At 38.4% G+C, this 23,996-nt stretch overlaps 1 protein-coding gene and 1 non-coding gene across 2 annotated transcripts in view; both read right to left on the bottom strand.

Annotated features, from left to right (window-relative positions):
* LOC124780620 (mitogen-activated protein kinase 1) overlaps positions 1 to 23,996 on the bottom strand; it is a 377,777-nt gene that overhangs the window by 9,133 nt on the left and 344,648 nt on the right. Inside the window, exons 5-7 of the mRNA XM_047253794.1 lie at positions 14,926 to 15,042; positions 10,470 to 10,826; positions 6,352 to 6,508 (exon numbers count right to left, since the gene is read on the bottom strand). Of these exons, the coding sequence (XP_047109750.1) occupies positions 6,380 to 6,508; positions 10,470 to 10,826; positions 14,926 to 15,042 (603 nt within the window). The 3' untranslated portion in view covers positions 6,352 to 6,379. The remainder of the gene's footprint in view (positions 1 to 6,351; positions 6,509 to 10,469; positions 10,827 to 14,925; positions 15,043 to 23,996) is intronic.
* Trnas-uga lies at positions 15,468 to 15,542 on the bottom strand. The gene has a single exon. It is a non-coding gene; the product is annotated as a tRNA-Ser (tRNA).

Below are 23,996 nucleotides of genomic sequence, written 5' to 3'. Positions count from 1 at the left end.
GTTGATTTCCAAGGCGATTAATGCTTGACTGTCAGAAAAGTGGAAATAAAATAAAATCTGAAAATTATAACAAATTTTGCCTTCCGTAATTATGTGAACATATTTTAATTCACTTGATAGCTTCCAGCCACAGAAATCCGTTTTGTTTTCATTTGATGTGAGAACATTAAACGAAAAGGAAGCAGCAAGATCACGGGTCACGTGGAGACTACCCACTTCCCCACTATAACTCAGACTGCTCTGCCCATCAGCCCCGGATCTATGATATTTCTGAACCGGGATAATACTTGATAGCCGCCGCCGCCCCCCCCCCCCTTTCCGAAATTACCGCTGTTTACGCCCCTCCAATCCTGCGCAAGCGTGAGGCTGGCAACTTGGCCACGCCAGTAAAATTTTTCTTGATAACATCTAGGTGCTTACTGCGACTGCTTACACAGCCTAACAGCCACATTTCTGTAGCCTTAAGCGCATGCGCATGAGCCTGTTCCTAACTTCTAAAAACAATCTTAATGTAAACAGTTGTGACATCACGTTCATCAGAAGCAATTTTTTGTTATGAAGCATTGCATAGTCTTCCTAAAGCCGTTGACACATTTTTCTGCTGGCAGACACTTGTAGGAGTACTGTGTTTTGTTTCTGTATATGGCGCATTTCCTTTGCAATTTAAGTTTTAAGTTGTTGGTTTTTTTTTTTTTTTTTTTTTTTTTTTATCTTTTATTGCTGCAGTATTATTCTGAAGTAGCGGGATATAGTAATATCCTTTGTTAGAGTATCGGTTCTTACCAGTCACAATCACAAAAATTTAACTGAAAATTAAAATACTGAAAAATTCCCGGAATTCTAAAAACTTCCCAAGTTTTTCCCAGTTTTCTCCCGGTTTGTATACACCCTGACTCGGCTCCAATGTATACACCCTGACTCGGCTCCAACCCAAAGGACCCCGATCCACTGTGGGATGATGTGACAAATTGCCAGCTCTCCTTGCACATTGTGTGCGAGACCAGCAGCCTTCACCACCTCCGCAAGCCACCTGTATCAACTGAGGAACACCTCAGAACCCATGCAATAGGCATCGTCGGTGCCGGCGTCAGCCACAACTTGCAGACAACTGCAAACTGCACGCTTGAAAGTCACATGCAAGGCTGTCTCCACATCTTGGGTGATGCCCTCTAGCAGACACACTGAGTGCACACTGGCTTTCTTTCCGGCACTGAACACTAACTGCCTAACAGCCTCCATACCATGCCTAATATTGAAGCTCTCAATAACCAGTAACCCCCCCCATGTGCCTGCTCAGACCCTGCTGAAGAAGTGTCCACCAGTACACCCACAGGGTTAAGAGACGAGGCCAGGCGGCCAGTCTCCATACTGGGCGTCAGCCTCGCATGATGCGAATGCATTACCACCCGCCACTCACCCTGCTGTGAGGGCAGATCCATTGCATGGTGTGCACTTGGGGGTGCCTCGGAAACAGAGCCCATGGGCAAAACAAGTGACACCTGAGGTGTCCCATGTGATGTGCCAGTTTCTTCACCATTGCTATACCCCAGGGCAGCAGCCCGATGATGACTGATGTAGCCGAGAATACGTTCAGCTGTTTGCAAACTGCAGCCAGCTGCTCCTGCGTCTCGACACATCATGCATACATCCTATCCATCCTAAGTAGACTAAATGAAGAAATGAACTATAAAAGCAGACAATACTAGATATGCTACTTGCTACCCTCCTGATGTGTCACCAATGGATGCTGACGTGTTAAAGAGCTACCTAGCTGGCTGTTCAGTGAGCAACTACTGTGCTAAAGGCTGAGTGAATTTACACTTACAAAAATGCGAAATTAACCCACTTGAACACAAAAACACGCAATAACTTTAATAAATATACGGCGTGGAAAACACAGGAAAGGATAAACACTTAATGTGCCCCTCTGCAGCCACACACTTACCACAGCTGAAAATTGGAGCCTGACTGACTTGCTTACTAAACGAATGGACAGTTGCTTTCAAAACAAAATGAATGAGCAACTACAGTGCTACAGACTGAATGAATTTACACTTACAAAAACGTGACATTAACCCTCTTAAACAAAGAGAAAAACACAAAATTTAATGTGTGATGTTAGACACACTCCAGGACGGACTGTTTCCATCATCATATGACTCTAATTGTTTACAAATGTATCACTTTCATCACCAATATCATTGTCACTCTAATATTCACTTAGATATTCCTCTAAAAGCTATACAATCTCGTCCTCCAAAATGACTGTGTGTGGAAACCTAGCCATTTTGCGTCTACTAATTTGAATGTAATAATTACAACCTCTCTCTAAACACAACTGCTATAGTTCAACACGTAGTTAACATGTTTCCCTGGACAGCAGTACTATGAAGCACTGATGCATTATACAGTCAAATTTGAGAATGGAGCATATCTGAGAGCTACAAAAAATCATCACCAATGGCACTCGACATTAGACTGGAAAATAAAATTCACAATGTTGAGTGCAACTTGCCACTGGAGTGGAAAGGGTTAAATTTAAAAAAAAGCACATTTTGGAACTCCTAAAACAACATAGCTCTGCCTCGTTTGCAATTTGAATGCTTGTATATCTTGGGGAGAGACAAATCAGTAATTTGATATATTTTGCTCATTTTCATTCAATAATGTCATAAGCAATAATGTTCTGAGGTAACTCAACTTTAGAAAGTCTTCATTGCTCAGAAACGTGCTGTAACAATATCACTGGATGGTTGTAATAAAACTGATAATGATCCAATTGCTGCACTTCTGGCTGTATACATCACAGGACATTGCAAAATCATAGGTATGGCCATTAATTGGTGCAATCACGGAGTATGCTTAAAAAATAATAGTTACACTTTCTGCCACCAGGTGAAAATATCGTCAGTCAGAATGTGAAATGTTTCCTGTTCTGACACCAGTATGCTGCTTATTACTCAGCGACACAAGTCGAGTTCTTTCGTGAAGTGACTTGGTGTAAAGGTTTATGATGGTTAAAGTTTTCCATACAAAACATAATAGCTATCAACAATAAAGACCATGAACTGCTGGTTAAGAAGTTTTATCAGAATAGCAGCAACAGGAGTGCTGCACTGAGGGAATATTGACAAACAAAAACAGCTGCTAAAGGTTCCCTGTCAATAAATGGGATACAATATGATGATGAAATTTGAAGAAACAGCTGAATTAGGTGGTGCAGCAGGGAAGGGAGGTGGCCCATTCCCATATCAGTTGTTGTTGAAGTTGCTGTAGTTATAGCCAACTGTGCAGCACATGCCCCAAATTTTGCAGCCACTGCTCAAGCTGAGTCATGGGAAATCTCTCTCCCTGGTCAACAGCTCAAAAGACAAGATTCAGACTGTGCAAAAAGGCACATTTTACTCTGCACTGTCACATCTGGGGTTTTAATCTCCCACATGTTGCGCAGAAACATCCACTTATGTGACTCTGTGGTATGGTTTCACAGGCTCTTTCATTGTCAGTCCATTTCTCTTTCAGGAGATGACTCCTCGCGGGTCTGTTGGGTGTACAATGACATCTATACATTAGGTGTACAATGACATCTGTACATTATAAGGACCACACGATTCCAATCAAGTAATTGTGTCCACAGCACTATTTTCATGCAAGATGCGGCCACACCACACATTGCTTGCACGTATTGTAACTTGTAACCGTATCTTAATAAATGTCCTGTCTTGTGTTGATAATTTCTCCCCCTTTCCTGCACCCGCACCACATGCTGAATGCTTACAGATCCACAGTTTCACCTGGTGTCAAAAAGTGGAACTATTATTTTTTCAGCATATTCCACAAGTGCACCGATTAATGAACATACCTACAATGTTTCAGTATCCTGTGATGTATACAGACAGCACTGCAGCACTCTGAACACCGTCAGTTTAACTGTAACCACCTGGTATGCGGTGATAATAAGCCAGATGTTTAAGCAGTTGGGCATTTTGACTACTGCTTCACAGTGTATGTATTCCATCATGAAGTTTGCTGTAAATAATCGACTGCACTTCAAAAGGAACAATTATGTACTTAATTACGATGACATTCATCACTTCATACTGAGGTTGTCTTTAGCACAAAAAGGGTGCACAATGCTGCCACCAATATTTTTGATCACTTACTCAATGATATAAAAGTCTGACGAACAGGAATGTTAAATTTGAAAACAAACTGAAAATGTTTTTCCTTTACAACTCCTCCTATTCTGCAGGAGAACTTTAATTTTTGCAATCTGTATACGGTGTGGGTAGAAATAACTAACTATACGGTGTGGGTAGAAATAACTAACTCACTAACACACAAAATAAATTAAAGAAATAAGAAAATTGTAGGTGGTCAGCACGTAGCCACATTTGCATAAGAATGTGTAAAGTGAATGTAAAATTACTTGTATCAAGTCACTGTGGTTAATTGGACACATGATCTGTGGAACATGAAAACATTTTATACATTAATGAAAGTGCCTTCCTCCTGTACCCAATGTCATACATAGTACTGTTTTGCTTTGTTTCTACAATTCCCAATGCAAAATCACACCTGTTACTCAAAATGCTTTTGTAATAGCTCCCCTCCATTTTGACCCAGGAGTCTAACAATCTGTCCCACATAAACATATTTGTGACCTCCTTGGTTACTATCTTCGCTCTGTATCTCTTTCAAAGCAGTCTCTTGTTATCTCGAATGCTCATTTTGCAACTGAGCTGTTGACTAATTTTTCCAATAATATTCAATTAATTCACTGATTGTTATTTTTTCCTGCAGTGATTACAGTGAATGCATAGCTGTCATACACAATATTCTTCAAGTAAATCACTTTCTACTATTATTGCACAAGACTGTGGTACTCTTATATTATAAAGAATATACTGTCTGTGAGTAATCCTAAGCTAATACTTTTTAACTGGCAAATGGTAACAACATCTTTTGAAAGACAAGCTCTGATATGAGTCGTCTCTTCCCAGTATCCTCCCTACATCACTTACTGTCACCTTTCCTTGCTCTCTTAGCATGCGTAACATCCTAGTCAAACCTTATGCCATTTGCAGATCTTTACCCCTATCCCAAGGTTCTCACCTTTAGAATTGCCCCCTGCGAAACTTGCCCCATGCTCCCATTCACTGCCCTCCAGCCCCACCACTGTTAAGTCCCACAATAATCAAAAGCAGGGAAATCATGTATGTTGGTTTATCAGCTGAGCTGTATCCAATGCACAGCATTTTATACAGGCATGCCCATCACTGAACCAGCTGACCGCGTGAATGGTCACAGAAGAATGGTCAGCCAACTGCTGAATATGCTCTACAGTATGACTCGAAGCGACTTGAGTGCCTGCTATACCACTGAGGCTACTTGAATCCTCCCACTCAATACTAATTTCTCTGTATTCCAGAGACGGAAACATCTCCTCCCCTCTTTTCTACACACACACACACACACACACACACACACACACACACACACACACACACACACACACACAACATTTATCTTCTTTGGACTCAGCCCCCCCCCCCCCCCCCCAAGGACACCTTCCCCTTCATCTTTGTTTACTCTCATCCTTACCACTGATGGGTCCCTATCACTCCAGGATCTGGGTGATCTGGCCTTCCTTTGAACATTCTCCAACTTATCCCTCTCTCCTCTCCAAGGGAGGGAGTATTAGTTCCTACAGTTACAAGTCTCTCACTTTTGTGTGTGTGTGTGTGTGTGTGTGTTGTGTGTGTGTGTGTGTGTGTGTGTGCCACCAGTGCTATACATTTCACCTCCCACATGGTATTGCCCAGCAACTCTAGCTCATAAAGTATTAATTTTTTGAACTGGCAAATATAATAAAGTTCTGAAGTTTCAGGCCGATTAACTAAATCTACAATGTAATTCGATTACTTCTGATAAAAAATTCTGGTAACTGAAACGAGATAATACACAAAAAGATATTTTCAAAAACCACTCTCACAAGCTATCTTTACAACCACAAAAACTGCATGAGGGATGACATTCACATAGCTTATTCATTCATAAATGATATTTTGTAGACATTATTGATTACTGTGTGAAAACATTGGAATTGTAATTACACATAAAATTAATTTTAGCTTATCTATTAGTTAACAGAAGTTACACTTTACTTGTGTATAAAATAATTAAACAGTGTACTGTAAGATATTACTCCTCTGTAGACAAAATTCACATGAAGATACTGAAGTTCCACATATTTTGTACTTTGTACTTAATGGCTTTATGTAAGGTTTTTCAATATTTCTGTAATTGCAATGCAATGAAAAAAGAAATGCTTGGAGGTTTGGTACATACACGAGTGCTTTACATATTTATGACTGCACTACATATTCTGTTCCTGAGCCATCCTCTGTTTGAACAGAGATGTTTCCTCAAATATGTATTCTTTCAGTGTTTCTTTCGGCAAGTCATCAAGTTCCATAGAAAATCGGAATGGTTCTTCTGCAACGGGCTGAAAAGTAGAATTATCTTAATAGCATCATATACTTTTCTGAAACAAGCCAATTTTTATTTATAAGTATTATGAGAATCCTAGGCCAAAAAACAGTGAGCAGGCAAAGACTGAACACACAAAATAAAGGTGCCCGACACAGTGGCTCCAAAATTCACTGATGAAAAAAATGAAACACTACAAAATTTCAAATTTTGAATGTTTAATAAAAAAAAATGGTCTGTACAGCAGTTTGGCATCGTTTACATTCTAAAATTGGATTTGGTTTGTGTCTACTTTTTTCTTGTCAAGACAAATCAACTGCCTTGTTTACGAGTAAAAAAAACTTTATGACAGTCACTAAGGTCTTACCTCACAAGGAGAGAAGACTAAAGGGGAAAAAATAATAAACACAAGTAAAACCTAGCCAAGTAACAGACTGAAGTGGAAGGATCATCAAGTGCATCACAACCAATAATTTTTCCCACTTCATTTTTGGTCTTCTTTTGTGTCTGACTCAAAATAGCCCAGAACTCTGTATCATCTCTAAAATTAAGGAATAATAAAATTAAACTAGAAAGAAAAGATAAATTTTGGTGTTAGAAAGTATTTTCTGAAAGGATCTCTCTGGATTCCAGCCTTCTACAGAAGTGAAATGTGGGCAGCACACAGTACAGACTGAAAGCGAGAGGTGCTTTTGAAATTTGGTAATGTCGAAGAATGCTGAAGATTAGATAACTAATGAATAGATACTGAATCAAACTTGGAAAAAAATTTCTAGCACAAATTGACTAATAGAAGGGAAAAGGTGATACGACACATCTCGAGCCATCAAAGACTAGTCAATTTGGTAATGGATGGCAATGTAGGCAGTAAAAACTGTAGAGAGAGACCAAAACTTAACTACAATAAGCAGGCTCAAATGGATGTGGGTTGCAATAGTTATGCAGCGATGAAAAGACTTGTGAAGCATTTACTGATGTGAATATTAAGAGTTACAGCAAACTCCTCTTTGGACTGAAGATCACATTAGGGTAGGAAAAACAAACAGTTCATGTGGACGAGGATCCAGTATAAAGAACCTCACCGCTTGAAGATTCGCACAATACAGCCTCTGTGGGACACATGAAGATAAACAACATGTTTTGTGCACACCTATAACAACAAGCTTCTACATATTGGGTTCTTAAACAGAATGCGATTAGTAGCAATATAACAAATAATTAAATTATGTCACGTCCGTTTGTCTATACATTATTTCTGTCTGGGGTTACCAGTCAGAGTCAATGCCAAGTACTGATGATTTGGAAGACATCCTGCATTTCCTAAGAAACGCTCTGTGTCCTAACAAAAGGGCTATGTACCAACTTATCAACACACCAAATATTCATCAATTTGTTTAGTCTTGGTCCTGTTGTCACTTAATACCATCCTGTCCAACCAAAGAGAAACTGTAGGAGTCCATACCATAACACTTTTAATAAATGAATGAATGAAGTCTCTGCATACTAGACGTTGGATCTAATGCAATGCAGGATGTAAACAATCCCTGGGAAATACCATCATCAGAAACTTAGATTGTAATGGAACTGCCACTACAGGCGGCAGTTTCAGCCCAACCACTTACCTTCTATTCTATTTTCATTGAGAAACAGAGACAATGAAGTCTTACTGTAATACACAGTAACCATGAATACAAATACAGGGTGTACATAAAGTCTGGGAAAACTTTAAATTATTTATTGCACAAAACCCAAACATTGTACAGATATCATACATATGTCATTTTGAAGAGAAACACTGAAAGTTGTTCCCCCCCACTCACATATACAGCCACAGCGTAATGGGTAATTTGCCACATCGATGGACCAGCCATGCTACAAAAGGGGAAAGCTGTTTCATGAAATAGCCTCCCCGATCACCAGATCTCACTCCATGTGACTTTTTTCTGAGGGGATAAATTAAAAATCTGATGTATGTACCACCTCTACCAAGTGATGTAGCGGAGTTCCAGGAGAGAATATGGGAAGTGACCAGCGCAGTCGATGATGCCGTGCTGGGACGGGTATTCCATTACCGTGTTGACGTCTGCTGGGTTGATCGTGGTTTGCTTATCAAATGTTTGTAAAAAAAATTTCAGAGTTTCTCTTCAAAATGCAATATGTATGACATCTGTACAATGTTTAGTTCTTGTGCAATAAGTAATTGTAAGTGTTCCTGGACTTTATGTAGACCCTGTATTACCCTGCCTGCTCCAACAAGCTCTCATTAACAAACAAAAACAGGAGGGTCACGTGATATAAATCAGACATGGTTTAACATCAGCAGTCAGTCTGACACAGAGGACTGACCTTACCCTCAAAACTTTATGTCCAAATTTTATTCAATAAGAATAATGATCTCAAGTATAAGTAGTTTTTGCCACAAACATGGCAGAAGTCCAATTTAACGAGTACAAGCAGTGAGCCAAATATCTGATGGATTGTCTTATGTAAAGCAACAGGCACATAAAACATGAAGTTTCTGTTCTTAATTTCTGTTTCTTTACAAAGAAAACTAAACACACTAGAAATGCAAACAACAGAACCGTCTCTTAACAAGAACTACTTAATGAAGTAAAACCAAAAATCTTTCTTTTTGTTATGAACTGTTAAGACAGATAACCCAGTACATTTAAACATTTGTTTACTCAATTTCGGCAATGCATGTCTCTCCCACATCAAATCTTGTGAACAATTTAGGAGTAGGACTTTCTTTTGTATGGAGTCACTGAAACTATCAGGGCGATTCAAACAAAACTTTTGGTCTACATATGATCTTTGACACCAGCTGGTCCTGCACGAGACGTGCTGTATCTGCGAAGATAAAAACTCACCAGCCAGTAGAGGTGCAGAGTCATCATTAACTGTGTTCCAATAGTCCAGTGGTTAGATGCATGTGCTGCACTGTAAACATTTGTGCTGGCTGCTACAGTGTGTCACTGAAGTCTCCCGTGAACACACCAATCAGGCCAGTAATACGTGTACAGGCCAGTAATACGTGTACATAACAAAGGTGAGAAGGAAAATGTAGGGAAAAATATATTTTCCTTCTCATATTTGTTAAGCGCACACGTTACCAAATCTGACCAACTGGTCATATGGGGCTTGGGCAGCATCCTGTGAAACTTGTCACAATCACTTCAACTGCAGTGCAGTTATGTTGACAAATTTCATGCCTCTACTGTTTGGTGAGCTGTTACCTTTACTGCTAAATTATTTAACATTCCATCACAACTTTCTGTACCATATTTGTCTCCTAATTGTCATTGGAGTGGAAAGAAGAATACAAAAATTAAGACATTATCATCTTGTCATATTTTCTGATTTTCTTACACATTATGAAACCACTACTCAATGTGGGTTGATGACTGATCTGTGGTTAACAAAGGATATCTTACATAAAATGAGAAAAAGTACCCAGATGTATGACCTAGAACTATAGTTAAAATTTCCCACGGGATCTCTTGATATTCTGTGTTTCTTAAAAGACGTGGATGTTTAGGCACAGTACTGCTACATGTCACATATATAAAAGAAATTTTGTATTCCTGAATCTAGAAAATCAGATAATTTATTAAAATATGTTTCTAAATTTTGCTTTCAATTTACAGGCATTCTCACACCTTTTTCACATGCTTTACGTCACTTAAGAGTTTAGTTTTAACAAGTTTCACACACAAATACAATATCCATGCTGAACCTTAGAGGAGGCAGAAATAATTTTTCAGTCTTCAGCTGCAGATGATGACTTCTTGTAAAATGTCCACACCACACAATATGCAATACCATGCAGCCTACCATACCATACTACTTAGGTTACGGTCTCACACTCTCACACTCTCTCACCCCTCTCACACACTCTCTCACCTCACACCACACACTCTCACTCTCACTTTCACTCTCTTTTTGGCAGTATACTAAATGAAAAAAACTGTACCTACCTCGTCAGCTGGATCATAGTACTGCTCAAGATATGGATGTGCCAAAGCATCTTCAACTACTATCCGATTGTGTGGATTAAATGTCAACATTTTGTCCAGCAAGTCTAGTGCTTTGGGATCAGCTGTAGGGAATAACTTTGTCCATGGAACTTTTGGCTTAAATGGCAATGACTGGAGGTAACTGCGAGCTTTTTCATTTATGATACATTCAAGGTCTTCATGTGTTGGTGATCCCAAAACTCCCAGGATGTGATTAAGCTGATCTAGATAGTGTTTTCCAGGGAAAATGGGCCTGTTTGATAGCATTTCTGCTAAGATGCAGCCGACGGACCAGATATCAATTGATTTCGTGTAACCCTGTGCAAAAGAATTGGAAATTATCAAACATTTGTACAACAAGTATTTGAAGAATAAATTCCAAAGAGGTAAGAAGTTTAAAATATTCTGTGAAAGCTCTTTTAAAAATCTAAAATTGTGGGAAATTGTTGGAAATATTAGTATTTAAAATCTAAAGAAAAGTGGACATATTATTTTAACATTCTAACCAACAGAAAGCTATACTTACCACACACTGGCACAATATCAACACAGGTGTTATGAACAAGATGTTATCAAAAATAATGGGAATTTATTTTATTTTTTTTTTTAATTTTTGTGGGTATTACACATCCAGTTCTCAATTTTTTGTTATTCTGTTATTACACAGATTCCTGATGTATGTTTGAATTTCAGCTGTTTTGAGTATTTAGTTTATTGTTAACAGTCAAAAAGGTTATACATATTTTTGACTGCTCAGCAAATTTTTACTTCTGAAAAAGACAGATAAAAGAATTTGCATCACTGACAACACTGTGGAAGAATAAGGAAAACGGTTCTGGGAAACTGTCGAATCACCATCAGATAGGTTGCTGCTGATGTCAGCATGTCCTTTGCCTCGGACCAAACAATTTTTCAGATGTTTTGGGAATGAAACAAAGCAAGAAAGTTTGTTCTGAAACCGCTGAATTTCTCCTTAAAACAACATCGCATAGATATTGCTCAGGAATTGTTGTATGAAGTTTACCTTGATCCAAAACTAGTAAAGGTTAAAACAGGTTACAAAACATGAGTACAAGGGTATGACATCAAAACCGAGGCTCAAATTGTACCAAGAGAAACTGCCTAAAAAGCAAAGACCGAGGGGGAGGGGTGAAAGTTCTTTCATTGTTTTCTTCGATTACAATGAGAGAGTGCATCATGAGCTCCTCCTTTATGGTCGTGTAGTCAATAAGGAATATTACTTGGAAGTTACGCTCCTTTTGCATGAAACTATCCGAAAGAAACAACCAGAACTGTGGAAATTGCATCACAATAATGCTTCCACTCACATCCTACAGCCTGTCCGTGATTTTTTGGCAAAAAATAAATAAAATCATTATGTTTCCACAGCTACTGTATTCACCGGACATGAACCCTTGCAACTTCTTTCTGTTCTCAAGGCTGAAGAGAACCATGAAAGGACGTCGTTTTGCCACCACTGATTAAAGTAAAACAGCATTGCTGAAGGAGCTGAAGACCATAACAAAAAGTGAGTTTCAGAAGTGCTTCCAAGACTGGGAAAAGCAGTGACACAATTGTATAACATCTGAGGAAGACAACTTTGAAAAGCACAAAGCTGATGCTGATGAATAAATGAAAGATTCTTTAAGAAAAACAAAAATTCCCTTTACTTTTTGGTCACACCTAGTATGTTAACTGCTCTGTAATCTACCAAGATTTAAAGGCACAATTTTAAATGTAAGAGATAATAAAGTCAAATTTCCATTCAAAACATTCCGTTTTTAAATGGAAGATTGAAAGACAACATTTTTCTGTTGTTAAATTCTCTGGCAGATAAATCTGTGGCTGTCACAGCCTACAATTTTTCTCTATATTCCCCACAGCTGCTTAAATCTTTACTTATACTTACTTCACTAACGAAATTATTACATGTTTAAAGATATGACAACTCCTTTGCAATGATTATTTTTGTGCAGCATTGGTTGTTATGTTTAACACTGCTGACTAGTTTGCGATTATTATCTATCTTAACATTAGTGACTGAATCCATTAATTAAATTAGAGATTCTTCCCCCACTCCATCCCCACTCTTTATATAAACCAGATTTTGATTGTTTTTGCTTCGACTTCATATCAATACCATACAGTAAAGTTATACGTAATTTAAACGTTACTGACAATAAACAGGAGATAAATGTGAAGTGATCTGTAGCTTTGTGCCTGAAACTGGTTTAAAGAAATCTCTAAGCTGCAAAGAAATCTTCTGAAAAAATGTAATTATTTGATTTGGTAATCACTGCCCGTAGGCAGGGTCATTAAGAATGAATGACAGGATCAGCAAAATAAAAATTTATAGAATTTGCATACAGCAGAGTCCCATTAATCCGAACTAACTGGGATCGGACCTTGTTTGGATTACCGATTTTTTCGGATTATCGTGCGTTACGGTGACAAGTTTATAGAATTAAATATACCAAGCAAATATGTGGGTACACCATGGGAACAAGTGTGGGAACAATGGCTCACTCTCACTCCCTGCCCTTCTTGCTGTGCATTGTTGAGACCTTTGTAGTGTCTGAGGTCAGCGTACTGCCAGTTGTCTCGCAAAGTGCTTGGTTATGTTAGTTATCAATCGCTGGCACGCGTAACAGTTGTATTGTTTTCATTCAGGTTTAGTGGTGTATGTATTTTCGTAATGAGTAAACGGAAATATACAACGTTAACCCTCAAAGAAAAACTGAATGCTTTAAGTGGATAGACAATGGTGAGAATGTAAACTGGCAATGGAACTGGGTGTTGGTAAAGCAACCATTTGTGATTGGAAGAATAACCGAGTGAAGCTTGAACAGTCCTGTGCAACGTCTTTGGAAATAACACTCTAAATCTGGCAGACTTCCGAACAGTCCCAGTACGATAAAGTGGATGAAGCTCTTTTCCTTGGATTTATGCAGGAAAGAGAAAGGGGAACTTCTTTGAGTGGAGCACTGGTTCAGGAGAAGGCTGTTTACCTGAACAAGTTAATGAATGGTGATGAGTCTTTTTAGTGCAAGTACGGGTTGGTTGGACAGATTCAAGAAATGTCATGGAATCCGTGAGCTAACAATTACTGGAGAGAAGGTTTCTTCTGTCAGTGATGCAGCAAAGGAATACTTGGGTGAGTGTGAAAAAACGAAAAAGAGAGGGAAAGTATTCTCCTCAACAAATTTATAACGCTGACAAGACTGGCCTTAATTTTAGGGCATTGCCAACAAAAAGCCTGGCATCAAAAGCAGAAAAAACCATGCTCCTGGTTTCAAAATGTGTGAAGATCGTGTGACTTTATTAGCATGCAGCAACACTGCTGATAATCACAAGCTGCCTTTAATGCTGATTGGGAAATCTGCTACGCCCCAAGCTTTTAGAAACTGCAACGTAAGTCCCTGCCCGTATATTATCGAAACCAGAAAAAAGCATGGATGGATGGTAAGCTGTTCAAAGAATGGTTTCCCGGCCAGTTTGTTCGCTCTGTTCGATGGTTTTCATGGAAAATCATTTGTCTCACCCCAGCACTGAGGAATAATGTGATGAAGAAATTGTGGCGAAGTTTCTGCAGCCAAATGTTACCCCACTTCTACAGCTGATGGACCAGGGTGTACTGCAAACATTAAAACATTTATAGAAAACAATTTTTAAGAATACTGATCCAAGATGATAGCATTCCTTTAGTGGACAAAATAAAAAAAAATACCACTGTGAAGGATGTTGTTTATTGAGCTGCTGAGGCATGGCAGAATATTTCAGAAAATACTCTGAGAAAATTGTGGAGGAAACTGTAGACATCTCTTGAAGAATCTAGTGAAGGAGACATAGATGAAAGGATGGCAGCGGATGGAGCATGTGTGGAGAACCTTACTGAAGCTGATTTAGTTCAAGACCAGGAAGAAGTGGACTGCTGTGATGGAAGTCACAATGAGCCTGAAAGCGACAAAGGAGAGCTGGTGCCACACAGTGACTTAGCAGAAGCCCTTGACCTTGCGCTACGTTATTTGGACCAACAGCCCACTGCTACACCTGCTGATTTGATGTTTATTAGGCAATGGCACAACTATGTGTCATATAACAGACTGTCTTCATTACGCCAAAAAAATTGAGTTTTTGTCATCTAAAAAGTAGGGATCAAATGTCCGCTGTATTTTAGTAAGTTTGACAGCTTTTCTTTCATTGTTATGCATTGTTTAAACCTAATGTTTTCTTGCCAGCTTTTCTACTACATGTTTACTATACTGTGTAAATTAAAATAGTGTGTATGTACAGCAGTTTACCACACAGTTTTTCATACTTAAACTAACATTTTTCCATGTTCGGATTAACCAAACATTTGGGTTACCAGGGTCAGATTAGCGGGACTCTGCTGTAGGAGGTTTTTAAAATCACATACCTTCGAATTAAGCATTATTTCAGGTGCTCTATACCACCGTGTAGCTACATATTCAGTAAGAAATCCTGTGTGGTCATGATCAGGATCAGCTACCCTTGCCAATCCAAAGTCGCATATCTGTAAAAAAAATAATTAACATTTATTTTCATACATCAACAAATCATTGAAGAAATTAGTATCTATTGCAAGTGAAATGTGTGGCTACATTTACAGAAATGGGTTTGACAGTGTTGACTGGAGAACTCTATGAAATTATAAAGGTAGCGGGGATTAAATACAGGGAGAAAAGGCAATCTAAAACTTGTCCAGAAACTACACTGCAGTTATATGAGTCACAGGATATGAAAGGGTGGAAGTCGTTGAGAAGGGAGTGACATGGTGTAGAAACCTATTCCCTGTATTATTCTATTTGTACACAGAACAAGCAATACATGAAACAAGGGATACATCCGTTAAAGAACTGAAGGTCAGAGAGAAAAAATAAATGCTTTAAGATTTGCCAATGCCAATGCCAATGAAACTTCCTGACAGATTAAAACTGTGTGCTGGACCGAGACTCGAACTCGGGACCTTTGCCTTTCACAGGCAATTGCTCTACCAACTGAGCTACCCAAGCACAACACATGACCCGTCCTCACAGCTTCAATTCTGCCAGTACCTCGTCTCCTGCCTTCCAAACTTCACAAAAGCTCTTCTGCGAACCTTGCAGAAATAGCACTCCTGGAAGAAAGGAAGTGCTTGGGTAGCTCAGTTGGTAGAGCATTTGCCCGCGAAAGGTAAAGGTCCTGAGTTTGAGTCTCAGTCTGGCACACAGTTTTAATCTGTCAGGAAGTTTCACATCAGCGCACACTCTGCTGCAGAGTGAAAATCTCATTCTGCACACTGTAGTTCTGTTAGAGGTGGTAAAGAATACAGAAAATCAGTTACTCAGAACGAATTCTGTCTTGACCTCAGGTTTTAAGTTGAACATCAACAAAAGTAACAGATTGTAGCTGAATAAAATAAGGTGATGCAGAGTGAACTACATCACAAAATTATAAAGTATTTTCCAAAAGAATTTGTGAGGAGCGTAGCCTTGTACGGAAACAACACTTGGATAATAAGAAGTACAGAAAAGAGGAGAGTAGAAGTTTTTGAAACATGGTGCTACAGAAGAATACTTTCGATTATATGGGATTAGACAGAAAGATCATTAGGTAATGAAGCAGAATCAGAGTTGAGAAAAAAGAGAAAAGAAATTTTTGGCACTACATAACTAACAAATAGAGACAAGTTGACAGGACATATCCTGAGCCATAAGGAAATAGTTAATTTGGTAGTGAAGGGAAGTGCAAGGATTAATATTTGCAGAATGAAGGCAACAACCGGGTTCAAGTGGATGCGGAGTGCTGTAGTAACACACAGTTGAAGAGGGTAGCACAGCTGTATCAAACCTAAACACCAGCCACAAACAAGAATATATAGTTTCAGGAACAATGAAGTTCATTCTGTAAGTATTACTCTGAACAGTTGTTATTAACGACATTTCTGAAATATTCTATCAACATGAATGTGGACTGATTATATAAAATACAAAACGTGATAAAATAGAATAAGCTCTTGGATTAAAATGATTATTCATTACAAATTAGATCACAGAAAAAAATTAATGCAACAGTTTGAGGAAATGTGAGTATGATTTATGAGCTTGTCTCAGGGGTCTGAAATTTGTGCAAGTAATAGCAAACAATGGAGAGACCACTATGCACAAAGGATTCATGTAGCTGTGCAAATTAAGGAGAATCCAGACCAATGTAGCCTGTGAACTTGAATATCAAAGAAATTTTTGTTTGGACTGAATGACAAACTTTTAACTGAAACGTTTTCATTTTAGCATTCAACAATTCTCACAGCAAGTTATGCCTTACAGTATTTTAATTTACACAATTGGATGGATCAGTTCACATGTTGCATTTCACAAACATGGTCCAAGTCTATTAATGTTCTAAAAAGGAACACAATGTTAATTACGGTGTAACAGTGCTCATGCCCACAGACATTAAAGTTTCACAAACTTTATTAGAGCTAAATTCATTCAATAAACACTGCCAGTCCAACATTTGTGCAACACTGTTCAACTTTGCATTTCTGAACTGCTGCAAAAATAAACTGAAGCCTTCCACCAACTCAGAATGTCTGTCACAATACTGCGTAAGTACCCTGAAGACATGTTTCCTCTCATACACAGGTTCTGAGCTGACAGATTCTAACAATAACTACTACTACTACTACTACTACTACTACTACTAGTAGTAGTAGTAGTAGTAGTAGTAGTAGTAATAGTAGCAGCAGCAGCAGCTTTATTCATCCACAGATCTCTTTTTACAAGAACATAAGACATGTTGAAGTATTTACACATTTAGACCAATTTAAAAAAAGCTAATTCACACACATACATTTACACACTTCTAGTTAGATACTATCATTAGATTTACTCCTGGTATACAATACTTTTTTTACAAATAACTTATTAAATAATGTAATGCGATATTGTTCACTCATATCTCACTATCAGTCACTGCACACACTATACACACATTGTTTCATAACACTTCACTTCACTCACTTCACACACACACACACACACACACACACACACACACACACACACACACACCAGTGATTCTGGGCCATTTTCCGTAACATGGTTTTTTCCAAACCCCTACTCTGTTTTTATGTTAAGTTTACCAATGTTATTTTTGATGTGTTCAAGTGATGACAGTATTACGGAAATGGAAGAGCATGTAGATGAGGATGAAATGGGAGATACGATACCGCGGAGAGTTTGACAGAGCACTGAAAGATCTAAGTTGAAACAAGGGCTCAGAAGTAGACAACATTCCATTAGAACTACTGAAGTCATGAATGCAAAATACTAACACGAATTCTTTACAGATGAATGGAAAACTGGGTAAAAGCCAACCTCGGGGAAGATCAGTTGGGATTCCATAGAAATATTGGAACGTGAGGCAATAGTGACCCTACGACTTATCTTAGAAGATAGATTAAGGAAAGGCAAACCGACATTTCTAGCACTTGTATACATAGAGAAAGCTTTTGACAATGTTGACTGGAATACTCTCTTTCAAATTCTGAAGGTGGCAGGGGAAAACACAGAGAGCTAAAGGCTATTTACAATTTGTACAAAAACCAGATGGCAGTTATAAGAGTCGAGAGGCATGAAAGGGAAGCAGTGGTTGGGAAGGGACTGAGACAGGGTTGTAGCCTATCCCCAGTGTTATTCAATCTGTATACCGAGCAAGCAGTAAAGGAAACAAAAGAAAAATTCGAACTAGGAATTAAAATCCATGGAGCAGAAATAAAAACTTTGAGGTTCGCCGATGACATTGGAATTCTGTCAGACAGCAAAGGACCTGGAAGAGCAGTTGAACAGAATAGACAGTGGCTTGAAAAGAGGATATAATATGAACATCAACAAAAGCAAAATGAGGATAATGGAATGTAGTAGAATTAAGTCGTGATGCTGAGGGAATTTGATTAGGAAATGAGACACTTAAAAGTAGTAGATGAGTTTTGCTATTTCAGGAGCAAATAACTGATGATGGTCAAAGTAGAGAGGATATAAAATGTAGACTGGCAATGGCAAGGAAAGCGTTTCTGAAGAAGAGAAATTTGTTGTTGTTGTTGTGGTCTTCAGTCATGAGACTGGTTTGATGCAGCTCTTCATACTACTCTATCCTGTGCAAGCTTTTTCATCTCCCAGTACCTACTGCAACCTACATCCTTCTGAATCTGCTTAGTGTATTCATCTCTTGGTCTCCCTCTACGATTTTTACCCTCCACGCTGCCCTCCAATACTAAATTGGTGATCCCTTGATGCCTCAGAACATGTCCTACCAACCGATCCCTTCTTCTGGTCAAGTTGTGCCACAAACTTCTCTTCTCCCCAATCCTATTCAATACTTCCTCATTAGTTATGTGATCTACCCATCTAATCTTCAGCATTCTTCTGTAGCACCACATTTCGAAAGCTTCTATTCTCTTCTTGCCCAAACTATTTATCGTCCATGTTTCACTTCCATACATGGCTACACTCCATACGAATTTGTTAACATCGAGTATAGATTTAAACGTCAGGAAGTCGTTTCTGAAAGTATTTATGTGAGGTGTGGCTTTGTATGGAAGTGAAACATGGACGATAAATAGTTTAGACAAGAAGAGAATAGAAGCTTTCGAAATATGGTGCTACAGAAAAATGCTAAAGATTAGATGGGCGGACCACATAACTATGGAGGAGGTATTGAATAGAATTGGGGAGAAGAGAAACTTGTGGCACACCTTAACTCGAAGAAGACATCGGTTGGTAGGACATGTTCTGAGGCATCAAGGGATCACTAATTTAGTATTGGAGGACAGTGTGGAAAGTAAAAATCATAGGGGAAGACCAAGAGATGAATACACTATGCAGAGTCAGAAGGATGTAGGCTGCAGTAGGTACTGGGCGACGAAGAAGCCTGCACAGGATAGAGTAGCATGGAGAGCTGCATCAAAACCAGTCTCTGAACTGAAGACCACAACAGCAACAACAAGTGACTAGTAAGGTAATCACATGGTGCAGTTAAAATCCCCAGTGTTTTGAACAGATCTTTACAATGAGTTCAACTACTATTTTTGGTTATTACTCTTATGGCTCTTTTCTGGAGTTTGAAAATTGTGCTCATATTTTGTGCATTTGTTCCCCAAGACAGAATGTTACAGCTAAGAACTGAGTGTACATATGAATAGTACGTAACTAAACGACACTGCATGTTACACACTGATGATAGAATTCTAAGGGCATAATATGCTGATTACATTCTGCTTGCAAGTACCTTTGTGTGTTCACACCACTTCAACTGAGAATCAATATATTCATCCCTAGAAATTTTGCATTTGTTACACAGTCTATAGAGGTGCTATCTATATTTAATTTAACACTGTCATTTTTCCTCTTCAATATGAAATTCATGGCATTAGTTTTATTTATATTCAATGTCGCTTTATTACTTATTGACCAATCATAAACTTCCTTGAGAGTTCCATTTGCTTTCTCTGTGAGGAGTTCTCTTGTTTTCTCAGTGACTATAATATTGCTGTCATCAGCGAAGAGAATTTTTTCACCATGGGAAAGTCATTGATGTACATCAGGCATAGTATTGGTCCTAATATGCTACCTTGAAGAACCCCTATATTAATGTATTTTGGTTCTGATAATTGTTTTACTAAGTGTTTGGATCTATTTGAGGTATGTGTTATCTCTAATCTTTGTACTGTATCTGCTAGGTATGATCGAAACCAGTCACCAGTACCCCTCGTATTCCTAATGCTTCTAATTTATTTAATAGAATCTTGTGGTCGACTCTATCAAAGGCCTTAGAAAGGTCCAAAAATATACCTGTGACACACTCATCTTCAAGTACAACTTTTGTGAGTTCTACTATGGCTGACCCCATATTTTTGCCACTTCGGAAACCAAACTGTGATTCACTTAAAATATTGTATTTATTCAAGTAATTCATTAATCTGCCTTTCATAATTGATTCTATTATTTTTGAGAATGGTAACAGCAGGGAAATGGGACGGTAATTTTCTATGTCTTCTACATTACCTTTCTTAAGCAAAGGTACAACTCTTACCTGTTTTAACTGCTCTGGAAATGTCCCTGATGTGAAGGATTCATTTATTATATTTGTTAAGGGGCCTTGTATAATCTCTAAGCATTGTTTCATTACACATATTTGTACTTCATCTAAGCCTACTGACTTTTTATTTTTTAGTTTTTGAACATTTTTACTGACTTCATTCTCTGTGGTTGGAAGTAACATTGTATTTAGTACAACTTTATTTACAGGTGTTATATTTGCTTTGGGGAATTTTTGCTGCAACTTCTCTGCAGTACTTGAAAAATGCTCATTTACATAGTCTGCTAAGTGTTGTGGATCATTTATTACCTTATCCTCCTCCCCTAGCAGAATGTCATTCTGGATTTGTTTGCCTCTCCCCGTTTCCTTTTTTATAACATCCCAGACTGTTTTGCATTTATTCTCAGCATTATATATTATTTTGTCATTAAATGACTTTTTTGCAGCAATCAGCACCTTCCTATAGATCTTTTTGCATCTATGATAGAAAATTAAGAATTCTGGATCATTACGACTCTTTTTCATGGAACTAAGGTATTTAAGTGTTTGGGAGGATTTCTTAATACCTGCTGTTGTCCATCTGTTTTTGTGTGATTTTGATACAGACATGCACACTTTTTGAAATGCCTTTTCGAAGTTTGATTTAAATAATGTGGAGAATTTACAGAATTTGTTATTCACATTGGTTTCCTTATACACTTCATCCCAGCTTTGTTTTGCTAATTCGTTTGAAAAATCTTTTACCCTGATTTCTGACAGATGTCGTTTGTAGGCTCGTAGTTGAGGGGCTGATTCGTTGCCTGATTTTACTGTTGTTATTTGGCAGTGATGGTCTGAGAGTCTGAGATCTTTTACAGCCACATCACATTGTAGATTACTGATGTAGTCATTATACTAACCCTTGTTGCACTACTGACCAATAGGGACATGCCAAAACTTTGAAGGATATTTATGAGGGTGCTGCTGGATTCATTTATGATACTAGTGATGCAGTTAATGTCCTCACACAGAATTATGTTGACCTTCGTACTTAAGACTTTATCTAGAACTTCTGTTAATTTATTGAAAAAAGTGTCCACACTACCACTGGGAGATCTACACACACATAAAATGATTAATTTCTTGGTGATATCAAGCCCTGTTAATTCAATAGCTGATATTTCAAAGTGTTTGTCTTCACTTACTGTACTAAGGTCATGTCTTGATTTGAACTGTGCTCCTTTTCTGATATAAATGCATGATCCTCCACCCCTTTAAACAGTTCTGCAGTAAGAGTTTGCCATTTCATACAATGATAATACTACATGTTGGATTTCTGTGTGTCTACACCCATACTCAGTAACACCAACTACTGTGCAGTTCAAAGATTCGAGCTAAACGTCTGACAGTTGTATTTTATTTTTTGTTGACTGCATGTTTTGATGGAGGATTGTTAAGGCTGTGAAATGCCCCATGTTACTCTTTCCAATGGTTTGTTTTTCTTAGTGACATCTGGTATGTGTGATATTTGAAGTGTTAAAATCTGTCTTGTGAGTGGTTGTTTCAGTATTTTTTAAACAGCCGGAGATATTCTAGGCAGGAGAACCTGCTGTCTGGATTAATCCTAAAAAGACCTACTTCTCCTACCCACGACAACAGGTATTTGACCATATGTGGCTCGAGATCCACCCCTCATACTTTCATGAATCAGCTGCACCAATTTTCCCTTCCCAGTCCTGTTTAGGTGTAGGCCATGCCTAGTGAAACCCCATCTGCTGATAGTCCTGACGAGCACCAGAGAAACGTGAGTAAAGTTGGCTGTCCTCAGAGCCATCCCTAACCCCACATTGATTCGCCTCACAGCTACATCAGGGTGTGGCCGATCATGACGCCGGAACAGCTCAACAAAGTATACGTTGGTGCCATGAGCCATAAGCCCCATCCTTGTCCAAACTGTTGCCCGCCCCACCCACTATCACTAAACGGTCCTCTTTTGTAAAGTCCTTACATAAAGAACCTAATCCCTCTACCACATGACTTAGCCCTGCATTTGGCTTGAAGATACTGGTGGCCTGGTATGCTGCCCCTAACCTTTCCTGTAACTGAGGGCCTACACCTCGTCCATGGCTACTACCTAGTAGCAGCACTTACTTCTTCCTAACATTTTGTATATTCCTAGGCTTCTTGGCCTCAGTCGAAATGTGCTACACATTTCTTGCTCCTTGTTCTACCTGAGGCTCTGAGGCTCTTAGGCTCTTTGTTGTGAATATTCTTAGTTCAGCAGAATCAGGCTCCTGAAGTCCATGAGCCTCTACACCCCAACATAAACACCCCCACGCAGCATGGTGCATGAACAGGCAGACCATGAGCACTTCTGTGAGGTTCCTCAAACAACTGATCATCTCACCACCACTGATTCTCATTAAGTCAAAATTATAAAAAAAGGGAAAAAAAGCATTCAAAATTTGTGCACAATTTAAGTGGTACACATCAAAAAATGCTCATTTAAACATTGGGCGTTCCAAGATCTCGTGTACATGTAGTGCCCATTAAAAGCAAAAACCATGAATGGCAACGAGTTACTATGCACTTGTGGCAAAGTGACACACACTGATGCTCAGGATCCTGTAAGATTCATCTTAGTGGTCAGCTGGCCTACTGACTATGTTCCCACACTCAAAAATGTAACATACATTGTATTTGTGCTTGCCTGCTGTTGCAGGCCTAATCACATACATATACTCTGCAGACCTTCTAAATTCCTCATGAACCTGTACATGAATGAAGTTGTTTGCCAAACATCAATCAATATGAAATTTGGTAGTGCCTTTCAGAATGACAATAGTTAGCTGTTTTACAAGCCTCAGTTTCACATTTGAGGTAATTTCTGGAATATTTTAAATTACCTAAAAACTAAAATAAATTAACATCACATTACAATCAACATTCAGGCACTTTAATATGTTCTTTGTAAAATCACTGTAATATGACAAAGTCACTACTTAACCACCAAAATAGTTAAACTATATTTAGTTAGTAAAAACGCGTAAAGTTCTTAACTTTCAAATAATGATTATTTTTCGATATTATTGTTTTGATCTGTCAGAGTGAAAGAAGGAGTGAATGCAGCATATACACAATGTATGAGTCTGGAAATTTATCATCCATCATGATGAATGAGTGTGTCAACCATCTTACATACCAGGCCAGTGAGTTACAAACAAGATATGATGCGCTTAATGCGAAGTAGCCAGTGTAAGGATTGTAGAAGCAAAATCTTTATTTCTGTTCTTCAGACAAGTAAAAAAGGAATTATGTACAGTTTATTTACTTTCTAGGAAATACATCTTCTGTGAACTGATTTAAGTACATTCAGACCTGGGATTAGTCAAAGAGGGGCATTATCAGATT

Source organism: Schistocerca piceifrons, chromosome 1 (genome assembly GCF_021461385.2).
Source record: "Schistocerca piceifrons isolate TAMUIC-IGC-003096 chromosome 1, iqSchPice1.1, whole genome shotgun sequence".
Classification (NCBI taxonomy): Eukaryota; Metazoa; Arthropoda; class Insecta; order Orthoptera; family Acrididae; genus Schistocerca; species Schistocerca piceifrons.
Note: the sequence above shows the minus strand (reverse complement) of the source record. Positions and strands in the feature narration are given on the sequence as shown.